At 21.6% G+C, this 23,434-nt stretch overlaps 11 protein-coding genes and 1 non-coding gene across 12 annotated transcripts in view; 7 read left to right on the top strand and 5 right to left on the bottom strand.

Annotated features, from left to right (window-relative positions):
- Positions 1–2,994, top strand: part of dhx9 (DEAD/DEAH box helicase) — a gene marked incomplete at both ends in the record, with an annotated part of 4,964 nt that extends 1,970 nt beyond the window's left edge. The window contains 4 exons of the mRNA XM_638769.1: positions 1–150; positions 271–938; positions 1,032–2,786; positions 2,883–2,994. The exon at positions 1–150 is cut by the window's left edge and continues 185 nt beyond it. Of these exons, the coding sequence (XP_643861.1) occupies positions 1–150; positions 271–938; positions 1,032–2,786; positions 2,883–2,994 (2,685 nt within the window). The remainder of the gene's footprint in view (positions 151–270; positions 939–1,031; positions 2,787–2,882) is intronic.
- Positions 2,995–3,534: 540 nt separating this feature from the next.
- On the bottom strand, positions 3,535–5,680 carry DDB_G0275311 (citrate synthase, mitochondrial; the record flags this gene model as incomplete). Its single annotated transcript, XM_638768.1, has 6 exons — positions 3,535–3,693; positions 3,810–4,190; positions 4,307–4,975; positions 5,128–5,235; positions 5,399–5,428; positions 5,645–5,680. 6 exons carry the CDS (start codon positions 5,678–5,680, stop codon positions 3,535–3,537), a joined length of 1,383 nt encoding a protein of 460 aa, XP_643860.1.
- An 849-nt stretch (positions 5,681–6,529) lies between these two features.
- On the top strand, positions 6,530–7,145 carry DDB_G0275181 (methylmalonyl-CoA epimerase; the record flags this gene model as incomplete). Its single annotated transcript, XM_638767.1, has 2 exons — positions 6,530–6,730; positions 6,846–7,145. 2 exons carry the CDS (start codon positions 6,530–6,532, stop codon positions 7,143–7,145), a joined length of 501 nt encoding a protein of 166 aa, XP_643859.1.
- A 143-nt stretch (positions 7,146–7,288) lies between these two features.
- Positions 7,289–8,601, bottom strand: DDB_G0275025 (hypothetical protein; the record flags this gene model as incomplete). Its single annotated transcript, XM_638766.1, has 2 exons — positions 7,289–8,349; positions 8,433–8,601. The coding sequence occupies 2 exons, from the start codon at positions 8,599–8,601 to the stop codon at positions 7,289–7,291; spliced, it is 1,230 nt and encodes a 409-aa protein (XP_643858.1).
- Positions 8,602–8,857: 256 nt separating this feature from the next.
- On the bottom strand, positions 8,858–10,041 carry gpdA (glyceraldehyde-3-phosphate dehydrogenase; the record flags this gene model as incomplete). The annotated part of the gene is made up of 3 exons (XM_638765.1): positions 8,858–9,632; positions 9,718–9,910; positions 10,002–10,041. The coding sequence occupies 3 exons, from the start codon at positions 10,039–10,041 to the stop codon at positions 8,858–8,860; spliced, it is 1,008 nt and encodes a 335-aa protein (XP_643857.1).
- A 1,420-nt stretch (positions 10,042–11,461) lies between these two features.
- DDB_G0275027 (hypothetical protein) lies at positions 11,462–11,737 on the top strand (the record flags this gene model as incomplete). The annotated part of the gene is made up of 1 exon (XM_638764.1): positions 11,462–11,737. One exon carries the CDS (start codon positions 11,462–11,464, stop codon positions 11,735–11,737), a length of 276 nt encoding a protein of 91 aa, XP_643856.1.
- A 683-nt stretch (positions 11,738–12,420) lies between these two features.
- DDB_G0275309 (hypothetical protein) lies at positions 12,421–14,271 on the top strand (the record flags this gene model as incomplete). The annotated part of the gene is made up of 1 exon (XM_638763.1): positions 12,421–14,271. One exon carries the CDS (start codon positions 12,421–12,423, stop codon positions 14,269–14,271), a length of 1,851 nt encoding a protein of 616 aa, XP_643855.1.
- Positions 14,272–14,777: 506 nt separating this feature from the next.
- On the top strand, positions 14,778–15,678 carry DDB_G0275307 (hypothetical protein; the record flags this gene model as incomplete). The annotated part of the gene is made up of 2 exons (XM_638762.1): positions 14,778–14,808; positions 14,900–15,678. The coding sequence occupies 2 exons, from the start codon at positions 14,778–14,780 to the stop codon at positions 15,676–15,678; spliced, it is 810 nt and encodes a 269-aa protein (XP_643854.1).
- Positions 15,679–16,305: 627 nt separating this feature from the next.
- Positions 16,306–17,825, bottom strand: odhB (dihydrolipoamide S-succinyltransferase; the record flags this gene model as incomplete). The annotated part of the gene is made up of 2 exons (XM_638761.1): positions 16,306–17,339; positions 17,540–17,825. 2 exons carry the CDS (start codon positions 17,823–17,825, stop codon positions 16,306–16,308), a joined length of 1,320 nt encoding a protein of 439 aa, XP_643853.1.
- Positions 17,826–18,621: 796 nt separating this feature from the next.
- On the bottom strand, positions 18,622–18,834 carry DDB_G0275031 (hypothetical protein; the record flags this gene model as incomplete). The annotated part of the gene is made up of 1 exon (XM_638760.1): positions 18,622–18,834. The coding sequence occupies one exon, from the start codon at positions 18,832–18,834 to the stop codon at positions 18,622–18,624; it is 213 nt and encodes a 70-aa protein (XP_643852.1).
- Positions 18,835–20,623: 1,789 nt separating this feature from the next.
- Positions 20,624–20,696, top strand: tRNA-Met-CAU-8. The gene has a single exon. It is a non-coding gene; the product is annotated as a tRNA-Met (tRNA).
- A 425-nt stretch (positions 20,697–21,121) lies between these two features.
- DDB_G0275033 (hypothetical protein) lies at positions 21,122–23,366 on the top strand (the record flags this gene model as incomplete). Its single annotated transcript, XM_638759.1, has 3 exons — positions 21,122–21,380; positions 21,452–21,569; positions 21,671–23,366. 3 exons carry the CDS (start codon positions 21,122–21,124, stop codon positions 23,364–23,366), a joined length of 2,073 nt encoding a protein of 690 aa, XP_643851.1.
- Between the last annotated feature and the right edge of the window lie 68 nt (positions 23,367–23,434).

Genomic DNA, 23,434 nt, shown 5'->3' with positions numbered 1-23,434 from the left:
GTAGTTCAAAAGATTACAATAACTGAATCTGATAATAAAAAATTATCTGAAAATTTAGCTGCTGTTGATGCTTGTGAATATTTATTAGAGAATGAATTAATTCAACCAGAATATAAAGCACCAAAATCCTCAACTTTATCTGATGAATTTGTAAGTTTTTATATTTTTTTTTTTCAATCTATATTTTACAAATATTTAAATACATTTGTATTAATTTTTTTTTTTTTTTTTTTTTTTTTTTTTTTTTTTTTTTTTTTTTAAAAAAAAAAGTTTAAAATTAATTATGATATACCACCAGAAATTTATCAACAATCAAGAGAAACATTAGAAAGTGTTACATATCAAAATAATGAATTTTATCCAAGAAAGATTTTACAATTAAATAAAAAGATCAATACATATACACCACAACAAACATTATTGGATGTAAAATCATTTGAAGAGTTATCAGATATTGGTATTGAAAGAAGAGCTTACGAACATAATAAGAGACAAACAGCTGAATATAAGAGAATCTATCAAAAGAGAACAGAGTTACCAATTTTCAAACAACGTTCACATTTGATTGAATCTATAAAGAATAATCAAATCATCATTATTATGGGTGATACTGGTTGTGGTAAAACCACTCAAATTCCACAATTTGTAATTGAAGATATGATCGATTCAGGTCATGCACCTTATTGTAATATCGTTATGACTCAACCAAGACGTATCTCTGTATTGGGTGCAGCAGAAAGAATGGCATATGAAAGATTGGAAAAAGTTGGTGATACAGTTGGTTATCAAATTAGATTTGATAATGTTCAACCATTAGGTACTTCAAAATTATTGGTTTGTACTCCTGGTATTCTCTTAAAAAGAATGTATTCTGATATGAAATTACATAATGTTAGTCATTTATTCATTGATGAAGTTCATGAAAGAGATATTCATACGTATGTAAAAATATATATATATATTTATTTTAAAAAAATATATATTTTTAAAATTAAAACATTTTATTAACATTATCTTTTATATAAATATAGTGATTTCTTATTAATTATTTTAAAGAAATTATTAGCAGATAATAATAATTTAAGAGTAATTTTAATGAGTGCAACAATGGATAATAGTTTAGTATCAGCTTATTTTGGAACATGTCCAGTTATTAAATTAACATCATATCATCATATTGCACAAGAATATTTCTTGGAAGATATTTCAAAACAATTGAATGATCCAACCATAAGTTATCGTGATGAACAATCGGATGATGTCGACCATGAAATGATTTTACAATTGATTGTACACATTGTAACCAAAGTATCATCAACTTCGGAAGATTCAATCCTTATATTTTTACCAGGTTGGGAAGATATCTCGCAAACTAGAGAATTGATGAGAAGACATCCAATGCTTAGAAATGAAAATGAATTCTTAATTCTACCATTACATTCAAGTGTTTCAATGCAATTACAAGCAAAAGTATTTGAAAAGCCACCACCAAAAATTAGAAAGATCGTACTCTCCACCAATATTGCTGAGACTTCAATTACAATCAACGATGTCGTCTACGTTATTGACTCTGCAAAGGTTAAATTAAAATATCATGAAACTCAAAGAGATTTAACCCTCTTCCAAACCGTTTGGGCTTGTAAATCATCTTTGAAACAAAGACGTGGTAGAGCTGGTCGTGTTAGAAAAGATGGTGTTTGCTATCATATGGTTTCAAGAGATCGTTACAATACTTTGGAAGAATTTCAATTGTCTGAAATGCGTCGTATGCCATTGCATGAACTTTGTCTTCAAGTTAAAGTTTTGGTTTTGGGTGATGTAATTGGTTTCCTCTCTGAAGCATTAGAACCACCCGAAACTAAATCTATCGATAATGCAATCAATCTTCTCATCGATTTGGGTGCATTAAATGCTAATCAAGAATTAACTCCATTAGGTTTACAATTATCATTTATTCCTGTTGATCCAAGAATTGGTAAAATGATTATTCTTGGTAGTTACTTTAGATGTTTAGATCCAATCTTAACAATTGCTTCTTTCTCTAATCAAAAGAATCCTATAACAACTTTATATAATCAAGGTAATGATAATAATAACAATAATAATAATAATAACAACAATAGCTATTATAATAATTATTATCAACAACAACCACAACAACCAAAGAATTTATATCCAGAATTACAAAGTGATCATTTATCATTTTTAAATATATTTAATGGTTGGTTACAATCAAGAATGGATGGCACAGAGGATCAATATTGTCAAGATTTCTTATCAATTCCATTGTTACAACAAATCTTGAAAGTAAAGAAACAATTACTATCAACCATTAATGATTTAGGTATTATCAATGCTCAACTTCGTGATGGTTTCGTTAATAATAGCTTCTTTAATGAAAATAGTAATAATTTAGATATTATCAGAGCAATCATTTGTTCTGGTCTTTTCCCAAATATTGCTAGACAAAGAAAGAAAAGAGAATTTAAAACCCTCTCTGAAAATACCTTTTTACATCCTTCTTCAATCGTTTACAATTTATTCCAAGAACTTAATCCAAAGGAAAATTGGGTTATCTTTGAAGAGAAGTTCAAAACAAAGTTAACCTTTATTAAAACGATCACAAGAATTCCTGAAATCTCTTTGTTACTCTTTGGCTCAACTCCAATTTTCAATCAAACTTCAACTGAAAATTCAACTGTCTCCATAAATGGAACTCAAATTAAATTTTACATTCCAACTTTATCTTGCCATCTTTTACTTTCAATTAGAGAGCAAATGGAAAAGTATGTTTTTTTTTTTTTTTTTTTTTTTTTTTTTTTTTTTTTTTTTTTTTTGCCTCATTTTATAAACTTCTAACATAAATTTTTTTTTTAAAATAGATCACTCCAAAAATACATTGAACAAAGTGATTATAGTAATAGTTTCTCAAAAACAGATTATGAATTCCAAAAATGTCTTATGGCCTTACTTTCCTTTAACTTTAATAAATAATTGAATAAAAAAATAAAAAAAATAAAAAAAAATAAAAAAATAAAAAAAAAAAAAAACATATAAATAAAAGTAAAAAAAAAACATACAAATAAATAAAAAAAGAGAAAAAATAGCAAGAAAGAAATTATTTTTTTTTTATATTATTTAAGTTTTAGTTAAAATTGGATTAAAACAAAAAAAAATATGGAAATAATTGTTTAGATAATCCAATTTAAATTTGTTAATATCATTCATAATGATTATTTATTATTAGAGTCCCAAGGTTTTATTTTTTCCATTTATCAGTAATTCCAATATTTGAAATACATTTCCAAAGATTTGGGTCAAATTCTATTGTTACTTTTCCAATTATCAACCATAAATTATTTAAATATAAAAAAAATAATTTACATAAATAAAAAAAAAAAAAAAATGTTTTAAATAAAATTAATCACAAAGGAATTTTTAAAAAACCAATTAAAAATTTGAATGTAGAACCAAAAAATATTTTTTACTTGTCGATATCTATTTTTTTTTTTTTTTAGATTTTATTACTTAAATTTATTTTTTTGATTGGTCAGAGTTTACGTAAGATGAAATCCATTCAGTGGTGACTGATTTTGGTCTTTCGATTGGGTGACCTAAGATACGATCCCAAACTAATGATGATAAAACACCAATGGCTCTTGAAACACCGAATAAAACAGTGTAGAAGTTATGCTAAAAAAAAAAAAAAAAAAAAAAAAAAAAAAAAAAAAAAAAAAAATATATATGGTTAGTCACTATTAAAGATGGGGAAATAATAAAAATAAAATAAAAAAAAAAAGAAAACATACTTCTTTTAAGCCATAGTATTGTAATAAACAACCAGAGTGAGCATCAACATTTGGATATGGGTTCTTGGTTTTACCGTGTTTAGTTAAAATATCTGGAACAACTTCGTAGATTTGGCTGACTAATTTGAATAATGGATCTTGTGGTAAATGTTTAAGAGCAAACTCACGTTGACAAGTGTAACGTGGATCAGTCTTTCTTAAGACGGCATGACCAAATCCTGGTACAACACGACCAGCGTTTAAACCTTCCCAGATGGCTTCTGATAAAACTTCATTTGAGACTTCTTTGTTTCCTAATTTTTCTTGTAATTTCATTGTCCATGAAAGTACTTCTTGATTGGCTAAACCATGTAATGGACCAGCAAGACCACACATACCAGCCTATTAAATTTTTAAATTGGAAAAAAAAAAAAATAGAAAATTTTTTGAATTAGTACAAATTATATTTAGTGTGTTTAAATTGGTTTTTTTTTTAAAAATAATATAATAATACATACACTTAATGATAAATAACTGTCAGATAAGGCGGAACCTACTAAATGAGTTGTATGAGCACTAACGTTACCACCTTCATGATCAGTATGAATGGTGAGGTAAAGTCTCATGAGTTCATCGAAATCTTTTGAGGTGTAACCCAACATACGATTGAAATTGGCAGACCAATCGAGGTTTTCATCGATTTTGTGAGTGATATCACTCTTTTTATATGTGTTTTGATAGATGAGAGCTGCAACTTCTGGTAATTTGGCAATGACATCTAAAGAATCTTCTAAAGTTGATTCCCAATATTTATCTTTTTTGACACCATCATTGTAGGCTTTGACGAATTTGCTTTCACCTTGGAGTGCTAAAATAGCAGCGGCCAATTGTGACATTGGATGCATTTGCTCTGGGAATGCTTTAATCATTGAGGTGACGTGTTTTGGTAAACCAGCACGTTTAGCTAAATCTTTTGATAAGGTTTTAACTTGTGATTCAGTTGGAACTTCACCAGTTAAAAGTAACCATAAAATACCTTCTGGTAATGGTTCAGCACCACCTGGAGCTTTTGGTAATTTCTCTTGACATTCTGGGATTGTTAAACCACGGAATCTAATGCCTTCTTCTGGATCTAATGATGATGTTTCAGTAACTAATGATTTAACTGATCTCATACCACCATAAGCCTAAAATAATAATAATTTATATATATTTAAAATTTTAAATTAGTAAATCTTTTTTTTTTTTTTTTTTTTTTTTTTTTTTTTTTTGAGAATATATTGAAATGATTGATTGATTGATTGATAATATGATTTTTAAACAATAAATTGATAATTACTTGTGCAACAGTACAGGTACCAATGATTTTGTCACCATGTTCAGTTTTTAATTGTTTAACTTGTTCAATTTTACCTGGGATGATTTGAACTAATCTTTCTTTTAAGGTCTAAAATTTATAAAAATAAAAATAATAATAAAAATATATTGATATTAATATTGAAGACCCCCCAATCATTTGACATTTGACTTGTCGTTTTTTTTTTTTTTTTTTTAAAAATTTTTTTTTTTTTTTTTTTTTTTGATGTTCAATTATAATTGCAAATACATACTGGCTCAGTAGAGAAGTATCTACCTGAATTCTAATGTTTAATTATAAAATATAAATGTAAAAGAAAAGAAAAAAAAAATTTAAAAAAAAATTAATTAGCAAAATTTATTTTCAAATTATATAAATCGGTTTTTTTATTGTATTTATTCATTGTATTTTATTAATTAAATTTATTTGGTATTTTATTTTTTATTTGAATTGTAGTTTTTTTTTTTTTTTTTAGTATTAAAACTTAAAGAATAATTACCTTTAAGTAGTTAGCTCTGGCTAATCTGGCAAACATTTTATTTAATATAATATATATTTGAATAAATAAATAAATTAATCAAAATGAAAAAGAAAAAAAAAAAAAAAAAAAAAATGAAAAAAATAGAAAAAAAAAAATTAAAAAAAAAAAAATTAAAAAAAAAAAAAAAAATTAAAAAAAAAAAACATGGGATTTCATTTTGCACGCAATAATAACGCATGCTATAAAATTTTTTTAATTTACCATTTTTTCCATATTTTAACTTTTTACTTGGCCTCACTATGGCAAAAAATAAAAAAAAAAAAAAAAAAATAAAAATAAAATAAAAAAAAAAAAAAAATAAAAAATAAAAAGTAATAAAAAAAAACTTACAAAAAAGGAAATTTAAAGATCAAACAGATTAAATATTTAAATTTGTTTAAACAAATACACCACCACAGAATTTTTCCCCAGTGATAATTTGTAAAACTTTTTTTTTCTGTTTTTTCGTTTTTTTTTTTTTTTATATAAGATATTTTTTTTTTTTTCTATTTGGGAAATTAAAATTTATTAATTATTTTATTTTTGGTATATCCACAATTTAAAATAATATTCTCATTTTCAAACCAATAGAAATAACCGTAAAAATAGGAGTAATATTTTACTCCTATTTTTATTTTTTTTAATTAGGGAATTATATTAGATTTTGTAAAAACATTTGGTGAAAAAAAAAAAAAAAAAAAAAAAAAAAATTATATATATTATAGTTGTAAAAAAAATGAAAAACATAAAATTTCATTTTTTGATTGTTAAAAAAAAAAAATAAAAAAAAAAAAATAAAAATTTCATTTTTTAATTTTTTAATTTTTTTTTTATTTTTTAAATTTCAAAAATACAACCAAAACAATGTTCAAACAATTAATTAAAACAACCTTAACAAATAGTAGATCATTTAGTACCAATACCGGAAGTGGTAGCAAAATTGGTAATATTATTGGTAAAATTGGAATTGGTAAATTAAATCATGTTGCAATTGCCACACCAAATTTACAAGAGTCAATGGATTTATACAAAAATGTTTTTGGTGCTGATGTTAGTGAACCAGTGGTAAAGTATTTTAATTTTATAATTATAAAATATATTTAATAATCAAATCTAAATATTAATTTTTCATTTTTTATTTTTTTTATTATTTTATTTTATTTTTTTTCTTTAAAAAAAGAATCAAGTTGAACATGGTGTAACAACAGTATTTGTTGGATTAGAAAATACAAAAATTGAATTACTCCATCCATTTGGAGATAAATCACCAATTGAAAATTTTTTAAAAAAGAATCCATCAGGTGGTATTCATCATATTTGTTTAGAAGTTGATGATATTCATCATGCAGTCAAAACTTTATTAGCAGAAAATGTTAGAATTATTGATCCAACACCAAAGATTGGTGCTCATGGTAAACCAGTTGTTTTCTTACATCCAAAATCAATGAATGGTGTTTTAGTAGAATTAGAAGAAAAATAAAAATAATATATAGAATTTTTTTTAAATTTTTTTTTTTTTTTTTTTTTTTTACATGTGAAAAACACGGGGGTGTGTGTTATTTATTTATTTATTTATTTATTTATTTATTTATTTATTTATTTATTTTATTATTTTATATTTTTTTAAAGTTCATCTTTTTGTTTTTTTTGTTGTGAATTAAATTTTGGAGAATCAGTGAATGGAATTGCTTTTTTAAGACCTGATAAAACAGATTTAAAGAATGAGTTTAAAGATTCATCAGAGAAGGAACCCATGAATGGAGTGTATCTCTTTTTACTATTATTGATAACGAAAATATTTGGAGTTCCAGATAAATCGAATTGTGGAACGATTTTATCATGAACAGAGACATCAACCCAAACGAATTTCATTCTACCAATGAAATTTTGTGAAACTGTATTTAAAAGTTCTAAATATTTTTCATTTAATTCTTTATCATCAATTGATGATTGATCAAATAATGCAACAATGCATAATCCAGTTGAACATGATTTTTCAAATGATTTTTCATCTTTAATTTCAATAAATTTTTCAGATGCTGGATCTTTTTCAGTTGTTGTTGTTTTTGTTGATTCTTCATTATTATTATTATTATTGTTATTATTGTTATCATTATTTGATTTTTTTGAGAATGGTTCTAAAAATTTATAAATTGTTGAATGAGTTAATTTACCATCGAATTTTGTAAAAGTTTCACCATCATCATTTGTAAAGACTAAAAGTGTTGGAAATTTATCAATATTGAATTTCTCTAAAGTTTCTTTATTTAAATTTCTAGCTTCACCCAATGTTAAGGTTTTAAAGAAATCAACTGATAATGCTTTATAGAGATCAGTGGTTTTTGGTTTATCAGTGAATAGCAATGCTTTAGCATCGCTGGTACCAGTAAGGAATTTATTGATATTATCTTGTGAAACTTTTTGAATATGATTTGATGGTAATTTTGCTAATGAGAATTTAGCAATCTCTGATGCTGAACGTGCACCTTGATAATCCTCTGGTTGACCTTTTTTACCAGTCTTTGGATTTGTTGAAAAGAATTTCAATGTTGGAAAACCTTGAATTTGATATTGACCACAAAGTTCTTTCTCTTCATCACAATTAATTGCTCCAATCTTTACTAATCCTTTTAAATTATTTGATACTTTTTCATATTCTGGTTTTAATGATTTACAATGTCCACCTATTTATTAATTATTATAAAAAATAAAAAATGTATTAATAAAAAAAGAAATTTTTTTAAAAAAAAAGAAATTAAAAACTTACACCATGGAGCATAAAATTCAACCATCCAATTTTGTTGTGAATTTAAAACTTGTTGTTGGAAATTCTTTTTGGTTAAATTAATAACATTTGAATTATCAGTATAAAAACCAAATGTTGATTCAATACAAATAATTGCAAAAATAAAAATACAGATATTAATTAATTTCATTTTATTTTTTTTTATTTTTTTTTTTTTTTTTTGTGGTCACAAAAGTTATTTTTAATAATAATAATAAAAAAAAAAAAAAAATTTTGATCAAAACCTAAAAAAAAAAAAAAAAAAGTGATGGCACACCAAAAAATTTAAATTAAAAAAAAAAAAGTGATGACACATCAAAAAATAACGTTTTAATCCAAATTTTTTTTTTTTTTTTTTTATACAAAAAACAAATTTATTTGTTTTTATTATTATTTATTTTTTTTATTTAATTCTTTTTTGAGATATAAACAAGTAAATCAATAACACGAGTTGAATAACCCATTTCATTATCATACCATGAGACTAATTTAACAAAGTTATCATTTAAGGCGATACCAGCATGAGCATCGAAAATTGAAGAGTGAGTATCACCAATAAAGTCAGTTGAGACAACTTCATCTTCAGTGTAACCAATGTATCTCTTGTATTTGTCAGATTCAGAGGCAGCTTTCATGACCTTTTTGATTTCTTCATAGGTGGCTTTCTTTTCAAGACGGACGGTTAAATCGACGACTGAAACATCACAATTTGGAACACGGAATGACATACCGGTTAATTTACCATTGAGTGCTGGTAAAACTTTACCGACAGCTTTGGCGGCACCAGTTGAGGCTGGGATAATGTTTGAAAGGGCAGATCTACCAGCTCTCCAATCTTTACCAGATGGACCATCAACAGTCTTTTGGGTGGCAGTGATGGCGTGAACGGTGGTCATTAAACCTTCAACAATACCAAAGTTTTCGTGGATAATTTTAGCTAATGGAGCTAAACAATTGGTGGTACATGATGCATTTGAAATGACGTCGTGTGATGATTCATAGGTTTCTTCATTGACACCCATAACGTACATTGGGGCATCAGTTGATGGAGCAGAGATAACAACTTTTTTGGCACCACCTTTTAAGTGAACACCAGCCTTTTCAGTTGATAAAAAGAGACCAGTTGATTCTACAATGTATTCAGCACCAACAGAAGACCATTTAATATTGGCTGGGTCTTTTCTAAAAAAATATATAAAAAAAAATATATATATGTTAATATTATCATTTTTATTTTTTATATTATTAAAAAATTAAAAATACATACTCAGCGAAAACGTGGATTTTGTTACCATTTACAACAAATTCACCATTAATATCTTCGACGGTACCTTTGAAACGACCGTGGGTTGAATCATATTTGAACATATATACCATATATTTGACATCCATGAATGGTTCATTGATGGCTAAAACTCTACATTCTGGGTTTTCTAATGAAGCTCTTAATACAAGACGACCTTTAATTTATAAAAAAAAAAATAAAAAAATAAAATTAATAAACTATTTTTTTTTTTTTTTTTTTATTTTTTTTTTTTTTTTTTTACATACCGATACGACCAAAACCATTAATACCAATTGGGACAACCATTTTATTTATTTATTTGAAAAATCTGAAGAGAGAAAGAGTAAAAAAAAAAAAAAAAAAAAAATTAATAAAACAAAAAATTAATTTTAGTAATAATAAATAAATAATTATACTTTTTATTGTGTAAAGAAAAATGAAAAAAATAATAAAAAAAAAAAAAAAAAAAATTTGTGTGTTCACAAGCAATTTTTGAAAAAAAAAAAAAAAATTAAAAAAATTAAAAAAATAAAATAAAATAAAAATATAAAAAAAAAAAAAATAAAATTTAATATGTGCGCCTGGCCCGCGCATATTAAATTTTCGGGATTAATTTACAAAAACCATTGGTTTTTCGTTAAAAATCAAAATCATTTTTGTAAATTAATCAAATTTTTTTTTTTTTTTTTTTTTTTTTAAAATTTTTTTTTTTCGGTAACAAATACATAAAAGTTTATAAATAATAAATAAAGTTTTAATTTTTTTTTTTTTTTTGTTTAGTATTATTTTATTTGTAATTTGAGTTTTATTATTAAAACCAAGCAAAGGGTCGCTTTTTTTTTTTTTTTTTTTTTTTTTTTTTTTTATTTTTTTTTTTTTATTTTTTTTTTTTTTTCAAATTATTATACCCTATTTTTAATCAATAATCATAAGTTCACCAAAACACTAATAAAAAATTAGCTTTTTTTGGATAAAATAGTAAAAAAATTACTTTCAAAACCCAGACTTTTTTTTTTTTTTTTTCCCAGCAAACAATTTTTTTTTTTTAAACTGGCACTTCAAAAATAAATAAATTTTCAAAGAAAAAATAATATTAAATTTTAAAAAGACAATTTTTTACTATATTTAAATAAGATTTTAATAATAGTCATTTATTTATTTTTTGAAATAAAAAAAAAAAAAAAAAAAAAAAAAAACAAATATGTAAAATAAAATATGTAAAATATATTGGTCGGAGGCTAATTTTATAAAATTAGATTAAAACGACTCTTTTTTATGGAAATTAATTCAAAAAAAAAAAAAATAATTAAAAAATAAAAAAAAATATTAATAACAAGGTATTGATAATCTAGAGAAAAATAATCAGCAAAAAATAATAAATCAATAAAAATAAAAAAATAAAAATCTAAAAAAAAAATAATAATCTAAAAAAAAAAAAAAAAAAAAAAAAAAAAATTACATACACGTTAGTTTGTTATTTAAATAAGAAAAAATAAAATAAAATAAAATAAATATCATTATCATTTAATAAAAATAAAATAAATAATATTAACGTTAAAATTCGTTTTATTACTCTTTCGTTTTTTTTTAATTTTTTTTTATTTTTATTTTTTTATTTTCATTTTTTTTTTTTTTCGATTTTTTTTAGTTTTTTGGAATATGTTTTTTTTTTTTTAAAATTTTTTTAAAATTTTTTTTTTCAACATCCCAAACAAACAAATAAATAATGTCTTTAAATAAAATTTTTGTCACCCGTTTACCATGGTCCGTTTGCAAAGAAGCACTCAAAAATCATTTCTCACAATTTGGTAATATCAAAGATTGTTATGTTGTATTAGATAGAGTTACTAAACGTTCCAAAGGTTTTGGTTTTGTCCAATTTGAATCAAAAGAATCTGTTCAAAATGCCATAAATTCTGATAATGAAATCAATGGTAGAAAATTAGTTGTCAACGAAGCTCTTGCAAAAGATTTTAAAGAAAATACCCCAAAACAAGAATAAATAAATAAAAATAAAATAATATAAAATAAAATAAATAAAAAAAACAAGTATTGGAACTCAAGAAAAAAAAAAAAGGAACCAACAAAACAGACAAGCTTTATTTTAAAAAAAAAAAGAAATAAAAAAAGAAATAAAAAAAGAAATAAAAAAAGAAACAAAAAAAAATAAAAAAAAAAAATTTTTAAAAAAAAAAAAAATAATAATAGGTGTTTTGCTAAACAAAAGATATGTGAAAATTTATAAACATCTATTAAGATTAATTAATATGTAAAGGAAACACTTTAAAAATTAATTTAGTTGTTTTTAAACTTTTTTATTTTCAATTTTTTTAACTTTTTTTTTTTTTTTTTATTGAAATTTCCCACTCTTTGCCATAGACAAAAAAAAAAAAAAAAAAAAAAAAAACCATCCAGCATTTGTTGTTTTTATTTTTTATTTTTTTTTTTTTTATACATAAAATTAGTATCATATATTTAAATATAAAATAATAAATAAAAAATAATAAAATAAAAAAATTAAAATAAACTGAAAAATCAGAAAAAATTAAATAAAAATAGAAAGTGAATTAAAATAAAAAAAAAAAAAAATAGAAAGTAAAAAATTATTTTAATTAATAATTTTAAATTTTTTTTAAAATTTTTTTTTTAATTTTTTTTTTTTTTTTAAATTATTAAAAAAAAGAAATGATTAATAATATACCTCTATATATTCAAAAACAAATTATAAAATTATTATGTAATCATATTAATTATAATTATAAAATACTTGAAATTTTGGGAGACCCATTATTATATAGAAAGAATGAAAAGTTAAATAAAGAATTAATATTATCATTAGCTCTTGTTAATAAAGATTGGTTTAAAACTTTATCAGATAATATTAGAGTTTCAGTTGATTTCAACTTTAAATTAAATGATTATGATTATGATTATGATGGTAATGGTGATGGAGATGATATCAGTAGTGATAATAATAATAATGAGAAATATTCAATAATTAAAAAAGAAAATATAAAATGGTTAAAATTACATTATTCCCATGAAGATAATTGTTTTTATAATAAAATTGGTGTTGATACAAAATCACCAATTGATAACAAATTAATTTTAAAAAATATTGAAACATTATCAACAAAACATTCATTAAAGAAACTATTAATTAGAAATATTGAATTATATGGAAATTATACAATTGATACAATTTTAATTTTATTAAAAATTAAAAATACCATTACTATTGATAATAATAATAATAATAATAATAATAATAATAATAATAATAATAATAATAATAATAATAATAATAATAATAATAATAATAATAATAATAATAATAATAATAATAATAATAATAATAATGAATTTTCAAAATTAGAAATTTTTAAAAATTTAAATGTTTTGGAATTATTAATTAATAATAAAATAACGTTAAATGTTTTAGAAGAGTATGGTAAATATATTAAAAAAGTATTTGGTTTAAATTTATATTATTGTAGAGATAAGGAAATATTGTTAAAAGCATTTCAAATGTATTGCAAATCAATGGTACATATTTATATTGTTGGTTTAATTGAATCATTTCCATTAATATCAATACTAAGTGGTGATATTAGTAAAGAGAATATTAATAATAATAATAATAATAATAATAATAATAATAATAATAATAATAATAATAATAATAATAATAATAATAATAATAATAATAATAATAATAATAATAATAATAATAATAATAAAGGTATAAATTATTTAAAAGATATTAAATTTATTTCAATACTTCGTTCAGATACAAGTTTTAAAGATATATTTACATTATTATCACCAATTAATACACCAAAATTAAGACAATTTTCATTGAATTTTTGTTTTTTAAAATTATTTTATTATTTATCAAGTGAAAAAGAAAAAGTGGAATATTCAATTGACTCGAAATGTTCTTGTAATAGTTTATGTTCAAATTATGATAAACCTATAAATAATGATGAATTTAAATCAAATTGGAATCAAATTAAAGAATTATTAAAAAAAAAAGAAAAATTAACAACTTTAGAATTTATTCATGATCATTTTTCAGTTTTAACACTAAAAAATCAACCATTTCCACCATCATTTATAAATGAAGTAGTTGAAATATTATCATGTATTACCAATTTAGAACGTTTATCAACTTCTTATTTTTTATCACCAGATTTGTTCAATAAAATTATTGGTTCAAAAAAATCAATTCTCCATTTTGAATCTGTATTACCAAAACTTAAATCAACTGATTCATATATAGATTCAATTAATTCAATTTGTAATTCAAATCCACATATAAAAACTTTTAAAATATTTGAAGGAAGTACTTTAATTTTTAATTATCAAAATGAAAATAATAATAATAATAATAATAATAATAATAATAATAATAATAATAATAATAATAATAATAATAATAATAATAATAATAATAATAATAATAATAATAATAATAATAATAATAATAATAATAATAATAATAATAATAATAATGATAATAATAATATAAAATAAATAAATGTATAGAAATAGTGATAATAATTTTGTATTAATTAATAATCAAATAAATTTGTAGTTTTAAATTACCACTGATTACTTTTAATTGAATTTTTTTAATAAACAAACCACCTCTATAATGTTAATATCTATAAATAGTTTTAACAATCAATCACAGAAATAAATTTAATAGGGATTATGGAAGATAAAAAAAAAAAAAAAAAAAAAAAACAAATCCAAACAAATAAAAAGAAAAAAAAAGAATGGAACATTGGCGAAGAAGAAGACATTAATTAACAAAAATGGTTGTCGAATCTTTTTTTTTTTTTTTTTTTTTTGAAAAAGATTATTTGGGTCAAACAATAAAAAAAATTTGAAAAATCTTTTGGTTTTTTTTTTTGTTTTTTTTTCTGATCAACACAACAATTTCAAAAAAGCACAAGTTAAATTTTATGCGAGAAATTGGTATGCCAATTTTTTCTTTTTTTTTTATTATTACTTATTTTTTTTTTTCCTAAACAAAAATGTTAAGACCTACATTGAAAATTGCAATTGGTAGATTTTAAAACTTTTTTTTTTTTTATATTTATATTTTTATATCTTTATTAATTTTTTTTTTTTTTTTTATATTTTGAATTTTTTTTAGTTGTTACTGACGAATCATTAGAATATTTAAATAAAGAGGATTTTTTTAAATTATATGATAATTTTATTAGAGGATATGGTGAAAATGAAAATGAATATGAAATAATAACACAAAGATTCAGTTCATTTGATAAAGAATGGCCAAGTGATCCATTTTCATGGGATGGTTATATTATTACAGGTAGTATTGCAAATGCTTATGATCAAGATGAATGGATTTTATTATTAAAACAAAGAATATCAGAATTGGCAAATAATAATATTAAAATTTTTGGTATTTGTTTTGGTCATCAAATTATTGCTGAAGCACTTGGAGGAAAATGTGAAAAGAATCAAAAAGGTTGGGAAATCGGTCAACATACTATTAAATTGGAAAAACAAGTTTCAAATATTTTTTCAAATTTAATAAATAATAATAATAGTAATAATAATAATAATAATAATAATAAAATGATTTTAAATGACGATGAAATTTCTTTATACCAAATTCATCAAGATCATGTAACAATAATACCAAATGATATGATATCAATTGGCGCAACTGAACTATCAAGTGCTCAAGGAATGTTAAGAGAATCAAAATTAAAACCAGGTACATATAATATTTTATCATTTCAAGGTCATCCAGAATTTGATTACAATTTTATTCATTTATTAATTGTAGATTTAAAATCTATAAATGTTGATCAAGAAATAATTGAAAATGGTTTAAAAACACTTCAAAAATCATCTGATCAAAAATTAATTTCAAAATTAGTATTTAATTTTTTTAAAAATTAATTTTTAAAAATATAAAAAATAAAAACCATTTGCATTTCCCCATACAAACTGCCCCTCCCCCTTTTTTTTTTTTTTTTTTTATATATTCAAATATTTTAATAAAAATAAAAATAATAATAATAATTGAAATAGTAAAAAAAAAAGTAATTTAATTGTTATGACCATATATTAAAAAATCCTGCCAAATTTGCTCAATATTCCAAAACATTACAAAATTCTCCATACAAAGGGGATCAACAAAGTGGTTTGATTATTAAAAATATTGTGATGGAAAAACATTTATAAGAATTATTGTAATTATTATTATTATTATTATTATTATTATTATTATTATTATTATTATTATTATTATTATTATTATTATTATTATTATTATTATTATTATTATTATTATTATTATTATTATTATTATTATTATTATTATTATTATTATTATTATTATTATTATTATTATTATTATTATTATTATTATTATTATTATTATTATTATCAAAAAATATTAATTATTTTATAAATACAATATTTAACAAATTTAAATAGATTTTACAATATATTAATATTTATATTTTTAAAATTTTGTTTTTTCTTTTTTTTTTTTTTATTTTATTTTTAAATTTTATTTTTAATTTATAATTCTAATAAAATTCTTTCTGGATTTTCGAGAACATCTTTAATTTTCTTTAAGAAAGTTACGGCTTCTCTACCATCGATAATTCTGTGATCATAGGTAAGAGCTAAATACATGATTGGTCTAACTACAACTTGACCATTGACAACGTATGGTCTATCTTTGATGGCGTGCATACCAAGGATGGCAGATTGTGGTGGATTAATGATTGGGGTACCAAACATTGAACCGAAAACTCCACCATTTGAAATTGTGAAAGTACCACCGATACTATCTTCGATGGCTAAAGCATCATTACGAGCGAGACCAGAGAGACGACCAATCTCCTTTTCAATGTCAGCAAATGACAAGTTTTCACAGTTACGAATGACTGGGACAACTAAACCTCTTGGTGCTGAGACTGCAACATTGATATTAACGTTATTGTGATAGACGATATCATTCTCTTCGACTGAGGCATTGACGATTGGTTGTTCTTTGAGGGCGATGGTTGATGCCTTTACAAATGCACTCATGAAACCAAATTTAACACCATGTTTCTTTTCAAATTCATCTTTGTAGGTCTTTCTCATGTTCATGAGAGCTGACATATCTAATTCGTTGAATGTTGTTAACATTGCTGCTGTATTTTGTGAATCCTTTAATCTTTGTGCTGTTCTTTGACGAATACGTGTCATTTTAACACGTGTTTCTGATGGTCCTGTTGAGGTGGTGGTGGTAGTTGATTTTGGTGCTGGGGTTGGTGCTTCAGATTTTGGTGCTGGTGCTGCTTTTGGTGTTTCAGCTGCTTTTGGTGCTGGTGTTGGTGCTGCTGCTTTTGGTGCTTCTGCTGCTTTTGGTGCTTCAACTTTTGGTGCTGCTGCAACTTCACCTTTGGCAATTTTGTAAAGATCATTACCTACTGTAACATTTTCCCCTTCTTTGGCAAATAATTCTACAATTGTACCTGAAACTGGTGCATTAATATCAATTGTAACTTTATCTGTTTCAATACTACAAACAACTTCATCAACTCTAACACTATCACCAACATCTATAAAAATAAAATGAAAAAAATTATTGTAAAACAAAAAATAAAAATAAAAAAATTATATTAAAATTCTGAAATTCAAAAAATCCGATTTTTTTTTTTTTTTTTTTTTTTTTTTTTTTTTTTTTTTTTTTTTTTTTTTTTTTTTTTTTTTTTTTTTTTTTTCCTAAAAGCAAAAAATAAAATAAAAAAAAAATACTTACTCTTTGTCCAAGCAACGATTGTACCTTCAGAAATAGAGTCACCCATTGATGGTACTTTAATAACTACATCATTTGCAGATGAGTAAAAACGTTGATATTTAATATTTGTATTATTCACATTATTATTGTTGAATAATGAAGTGAATGATGAGGATGATGATGAAGTAAATTGTCTAACAGTGTTGATACTGTTATTATTAATTAATCTACTAGTTGATCTAACAACATTTGATTGAACACATCTATTGATGTTTACGTTTTTAATTAATTTGGTTGCAGATCTCATTATCTGTTTATTTATAAAAAATTATTTATTTAAAAAAAAAAAAAAAAAAAAAAAAAAGAAAAAAGAAAAAAAAAAAATTTTTTATTTTTTTTATTTTTTTTTTTTTGTTTTTTTTTATTTTTTTTAAAAAAAAAAAAAATTAAAAAAAAATTAAAAATTAATTAATGACACCATAATCCCTTTTCTTATTTTAATTTTTTTTTAAAAAAAAAACTTCCAAAACAATATAATCATTTTACCAGTTTTTTCATACTTTTTTTTTTTATTAATAAAAAATATTTAAATTAAAATAAAAAAAAACTCGAATATTTTTTTTTAAATCTAAAATTTTATTTTTTAATCTTTATAAAAAAGATTTATTTTAATAATGATGAACGTAAACTTACGAATTATCAAGTGGTAATGGTGGTGATTATCTATCGATTTTTACAGTTGATAGTGTGTCATAATTATTCAAAAAAAGGAATTTGTTTTTTATTAATTAAGAAACAGTTATAATTTTAATTTTTTTTAATATCTGTTGCACAACAAAAAATAATAAATACCCAGAAAAAAAAAAAAAAAAAACAATAAAAAGAAAGAAAAGAAAGGAAAAGAAATGGATTTTTAATTTAGTTTATATTTAGAATTTCCTTTTATTTTTCGCTCCAACTTAGTTGGCATAGTTAATTAAAAGGGGCTTGTTGATTGTTATAATTTAGATAATTGGAAAAATTGAATTTTGAGTATAGTTGGAAAGACGATAAATTAAAATTCAATTACCAATTGATTTCTATATTTATTTATAAACTGCATATTATGGGGATGGAGATAGATAAGGATATTTACAGTAATATAAACAATCACCCAATGCCAATGCACAAGTTTCTATTGGTGGGAGTGGAGTGGTATAATGGGTAACACATAAATCATAAGTATCTTCGCAATGTTTTATACATTCGGTAATTGAACAAAATGCTCCAGAGATGGCAATTGATAACAATAGTGCAATGAGAATTATTTTATTCATTTTTTTATTTTATTTTTATTTTTTTATATTTTATTTTTTATTTTTCTATTTTTCTTTTTCTAGAGAATTATAAGATAGAAATTAGTGTAATATTTAAATTAAATTATAAAAAATTTAAAAGTTTTTATATTAAAAAAAAATAAAAGAAATTAAAATTTTAAAAAAAAAAAATAAAATTAATTAATTAATTAATTATTAATAAAAAAAAAAGTATATATATAGATAAAGTTTTTTAATAACAGTGCGATTTGGACCAAAAAAATGTAATTTACAATTTAAAATAATTTATTTTGGAAATTTTAAAAATAAAAAAAATAAATTCGTTATGGTAAACATTCAGTATTAGGGTTGTAATGTAAATTTCTTTTATTTTATTTTAAAAATTTTTTATTATAAAAAGGGATTAATTGGTCAATAGGAGATAAATTTTTTTTTTAATTGTTAGATTAATAATTGAACAAAATGCTCTAGGGTGGGTGAAAAAAAGTTTTTTTTTATATTTAAAAGTGAAAAAAAAAATTAAAAAAAAATTAAAAAAAAAAATCTAAAAAACAGAATGTAAAATGATTTTACATTCATTTTTTTTAATTTTTATATTAAAATGTATTTTTGAGTGCTCTATTTATCTATACTTAATTCATATTAACAATTAATAAATTTAGATTATTGTTTGAATTTAATAAAAAAAAAAAAAAAAAAAAGGGAAAATGAATTTTTTTTTATTTTTTTTTTTTTTGATTGTCTAATTTAAATATTATCAATATTTGATCTTTTTTAAAAGGTGGGCTGTATAGAAAAAAAAAAATAAAAGCAAAAAAAAAAAAAATAGAGGCGATTTTCTGACTAGCGCCTCATTAAATTACTTTTCACTTACTTTTTCAATATATTAATTATTTTTATTTTCTATTTATATTAATTAAAAATAGATATGACCTAATTGATTGATTTCTTTTTTTTTTTTAAATTTTTGACACTTTATGTTTTTTTTTTTTTTGAAATTATATTTAACAAACACTCTTTTTCTCTTCAAAAAAAAAAAAACTATAAAAATCCCATTATTATTATTTTAATAAAAAAAAAAAAAAAAAAAAAAAAAAAAAAAGAAAATTTATTCTCCAAGAAAAGAGTGTTTGTTAAATTATCTTTATAATATTTAGAGAAAATAAATAATAATGACTTTCAAACACATTTACACATTAAAATAATATTTTTTTAGAGTATGTAATATTTGTAAATTAGTTATTATATATTTATATATATATATATAATTTTTTTTTTTTTTTTTTTTTTCTCTCAATAAGACAATTTATTATACCATGGTTATTATTATTATTTTATTATCTTATTTTTTTATTATGTTAGTTAAATTTAAAAAAGTAATAGTTGTAGGTTTTCTAGGCCTCTTAATTTTATAAAGGAAGTTTAGAAATTTGTTTCCCATGTATTTAGATTTTAGTTGAACAGATATAGTCGGCTCTCAGTAAAACAAGAAGAGAAGATCATCAAAAGATAGTCAATTATTCCAAAACTGTTTTATCAACTTAAACCTACCAAGAATTTTCAAAAAACAAAACAACTTAAATTAATAAATAAGCTTTATTACAAAAAAACATCAACATGTCAGGTTGGCTTAGTTGCTAGATTTTTTTAGAACAAGTTTTTTTTTTTGAATTGGATAACGCAATTATTAGTTGCTTCTCCTTGAGATGCTAAATAATTAAAATGGAGAATTTTTGGGAAAAAGTTAGTACATCGATTCCAGCAAAAAAAAATAAAAAAACATCAAGATGTCAGGTTGGCTCAGTTGGTAGAGCGTAGGTCTCATAATCCTAAGGTCCAGAGTTCGATCCTCTGACTTGACAGTTTTATATTACATTCGAAGTTAAGATCGTTGGTTCGATCCCTGTCCCAAAAAATAAAAAAACATAAATAAACTTCTATTATTGGTCAAATTAATTACTTTTTTAAAAAAAAAAAAAAAAAAAAAAAAAAAAATTATAGCAATTATCTACAAACTTAAATTGTTTAAAAATAATTATTTCTTAAAAATATTTTTTTTATGAGTTTTTGAAAAAGAAAATTTCAATATTTTGAGTCCGACTTAGATTTTTTTTTTTTTTTTTTTTTTTTTTTTTTTTTTTTTTTTTTTGAAAAAAACTCTTAAAAAATCCTAATTTAGGTTTTTTTAAAAATTTAAGCCTTTCAAAAAAGAAAAAAAAAAAAGAAAAAGGTATAAAATAATTTTTATTTTTTTATTCTTTTTATTTTAAAAATATTAAAATAGAAAATGAATATCCAAAGACAAGCTTTAAAAACAGAAATAAAATCATTGCAAAATGTAGAAAGTGATAAGTTGTATTTTTCTATTTTAGTAGAAAACACTTTAAATATGGCTTTATACAATGTTTCAATCAAAACTTTTATTCAAAATCTTCAAAAAACACAAAAAGAATCGGAAATACAAATTATTACTTATAATGAGGAGGTTTTACAAATTTTTGAATTTGATCAACAACCAATTTTATTAAGGGATTCAATAAAAGAGAGTAAGTATTTATATTTTATATTTTAATTTTTATATGAAATTATAAATAATTTTTTTTTTTTTTTTTTTTAGTAAAATTTTCCAAAACAAGTAACCAAGCAAATTTTGGATTGGCTTTACAAGAATGTTATAAAAATATTGAGTCATTTAGATCAGATACTTCTATTTCTAATATTATAATATTTTCAAGGTAAATTTAAAAGTTATAATAATTATTGTTTATCAAAAGTAAAAAAAAAAAAAAAAAAAAGTGATTAATATTTTTTTTTTCTTTTTTTTAATTTTAAAAAGTGGAATATCAAGTGATGATTCATCAGATGGTTTAGTTGAAATTATGAGTTTAGAAAATAATTTTATTTATGGTATTGCAGGTTGTGGTGAAGAAGGAGTTAAGAATTTACAAACATTATTACCAGATATAGTTGTGATTCCATTTAGCAAAAATCCAAGTAAAGATATTTCAAATTTATTGAAAAGTTCAGATTTAAATTCAGAACAAGGATCATCAATTAATTGTCCAATTAATATTGAAGTTTTTCCACATTCAAATGAAACTCAATCAATTAAAGATGATTTATATTTAGACATAGTTTTAAAACCAGATGGAAATACATCATGTATACCATCTGGTTCAAAAATTAAATTTTTACCAAGTAAATATTACTCTGGATATACAATTCAAATTAAAAATGATATTTTATTTGGTCACCCATATGAAGAAACAATTAGATTAGATTATAAAAAGGGTCAAATTGAAAAGAGCCAATATCAAAATTTCCCATCGCATATTGAATTTAATATTGAATTATTTAATGATAAAGAAAATATAATTGAAGGATTCATTTGGTTAAATATTTGTTACTTTTTAGGTGACTTAAAATCAAAATATAGAGTTTCAATTGGTGTTGAAGGTGGTATTGGAAATGGTAAAAGTACATGTTTAAATGGATTTGTAAATTTATTTAATCCAACATTTGATTTTGTTGAATATTTTATTGCAAATCGTTCAAATGGTGACCATGTTACAAGATCTGTGGATTGTACATCATTAAAAGAAATTTTACAATCAAAATATGATATTCATCCTGTTCAAGAATCTTTTAAGGATATCGATATTGTATGGACCGATACATGGGGTTTTGTAGATACTGATGTTGAGTTAAAACATAAAGCCGAGGGTAGAATTCATCATGGTACATCAAAAAATGATTGTTTAATTCAACTACCAAATGAAGAATATCGTATTGATTGTTTCATATTTGTTGTTTCAATTAGAAATTTCAATGATGCAACAGCAATGTCAAAAATTGAAAAAAAAATTCAAGAAGTTATAAAAGTTGGTATAACACCTTTGATGGCAATTACATTTGTTGATTCACTAACTAAAAATGTTTTCCAAGAACTTTTAAATAAAGTAAATGAATTATCAATTCAAAAATCAAATACTTTTATTATTAATAATTACACTGAAAATGAAACAACTAAAGATATTTCAAAAGATATTCAATATCTTAGATTATTAACAAAAGCAGTTCAACTTTGTAAAATTAAAAATGAAAAAGATTTAATAACTCAAAGTAAAAATCAAAATCAAAATTTAGCTCCTTCAAAATCAAATGAAACATCATTTTTACAATCAACAATTAATAATATTATTTCTCCAATTAAACATACAACAACTAAACAACCTATTTTTTCAATAGAACCAAAAACTATTACAGTTACAATCGATATCATTCAAGATATTAATTCTGAAAAATTTTTACAAACTTTTGAAATTGAAGCAATTTTAGATCATACATTTTTAGAGTTAAAAGATATTTTAAGAAATGAAATTGATCCAAATATTAATATTAGTGATTGGAATTTAACAAAAGAAAATGGAACAATTTTATTAGATTCTTCAAAATTATCTTCAATTTGTAAAAATTTAACAATTGATTCCATAAAGTTAGTTTTAAAGAAAAAGGAAAAATTAATTAATTAAATAAATTAAATAAATAATTAAAATAAAATAAAATAAAATAAAAAAATAAATAAAATAAATATTTGATA

Source organism: Dictyostelium discoideum (genome assembly GCF_000004695.1).
Source record: "Dictyostelium discoideum AX4 chromosome 2 chromosome, whole genome shotgun sequence".
Classification (NCBI taxonomy): domain Eukaryota; phylum Evosea; class Eumycetozoa; order Dictyosteliales; family Dictyosteliaceae; genus Dictyostelium; species Dictyostelium discoideum.
This window is presented reverse-complemented; position numbering and strand designations above follow the sequence as displayed.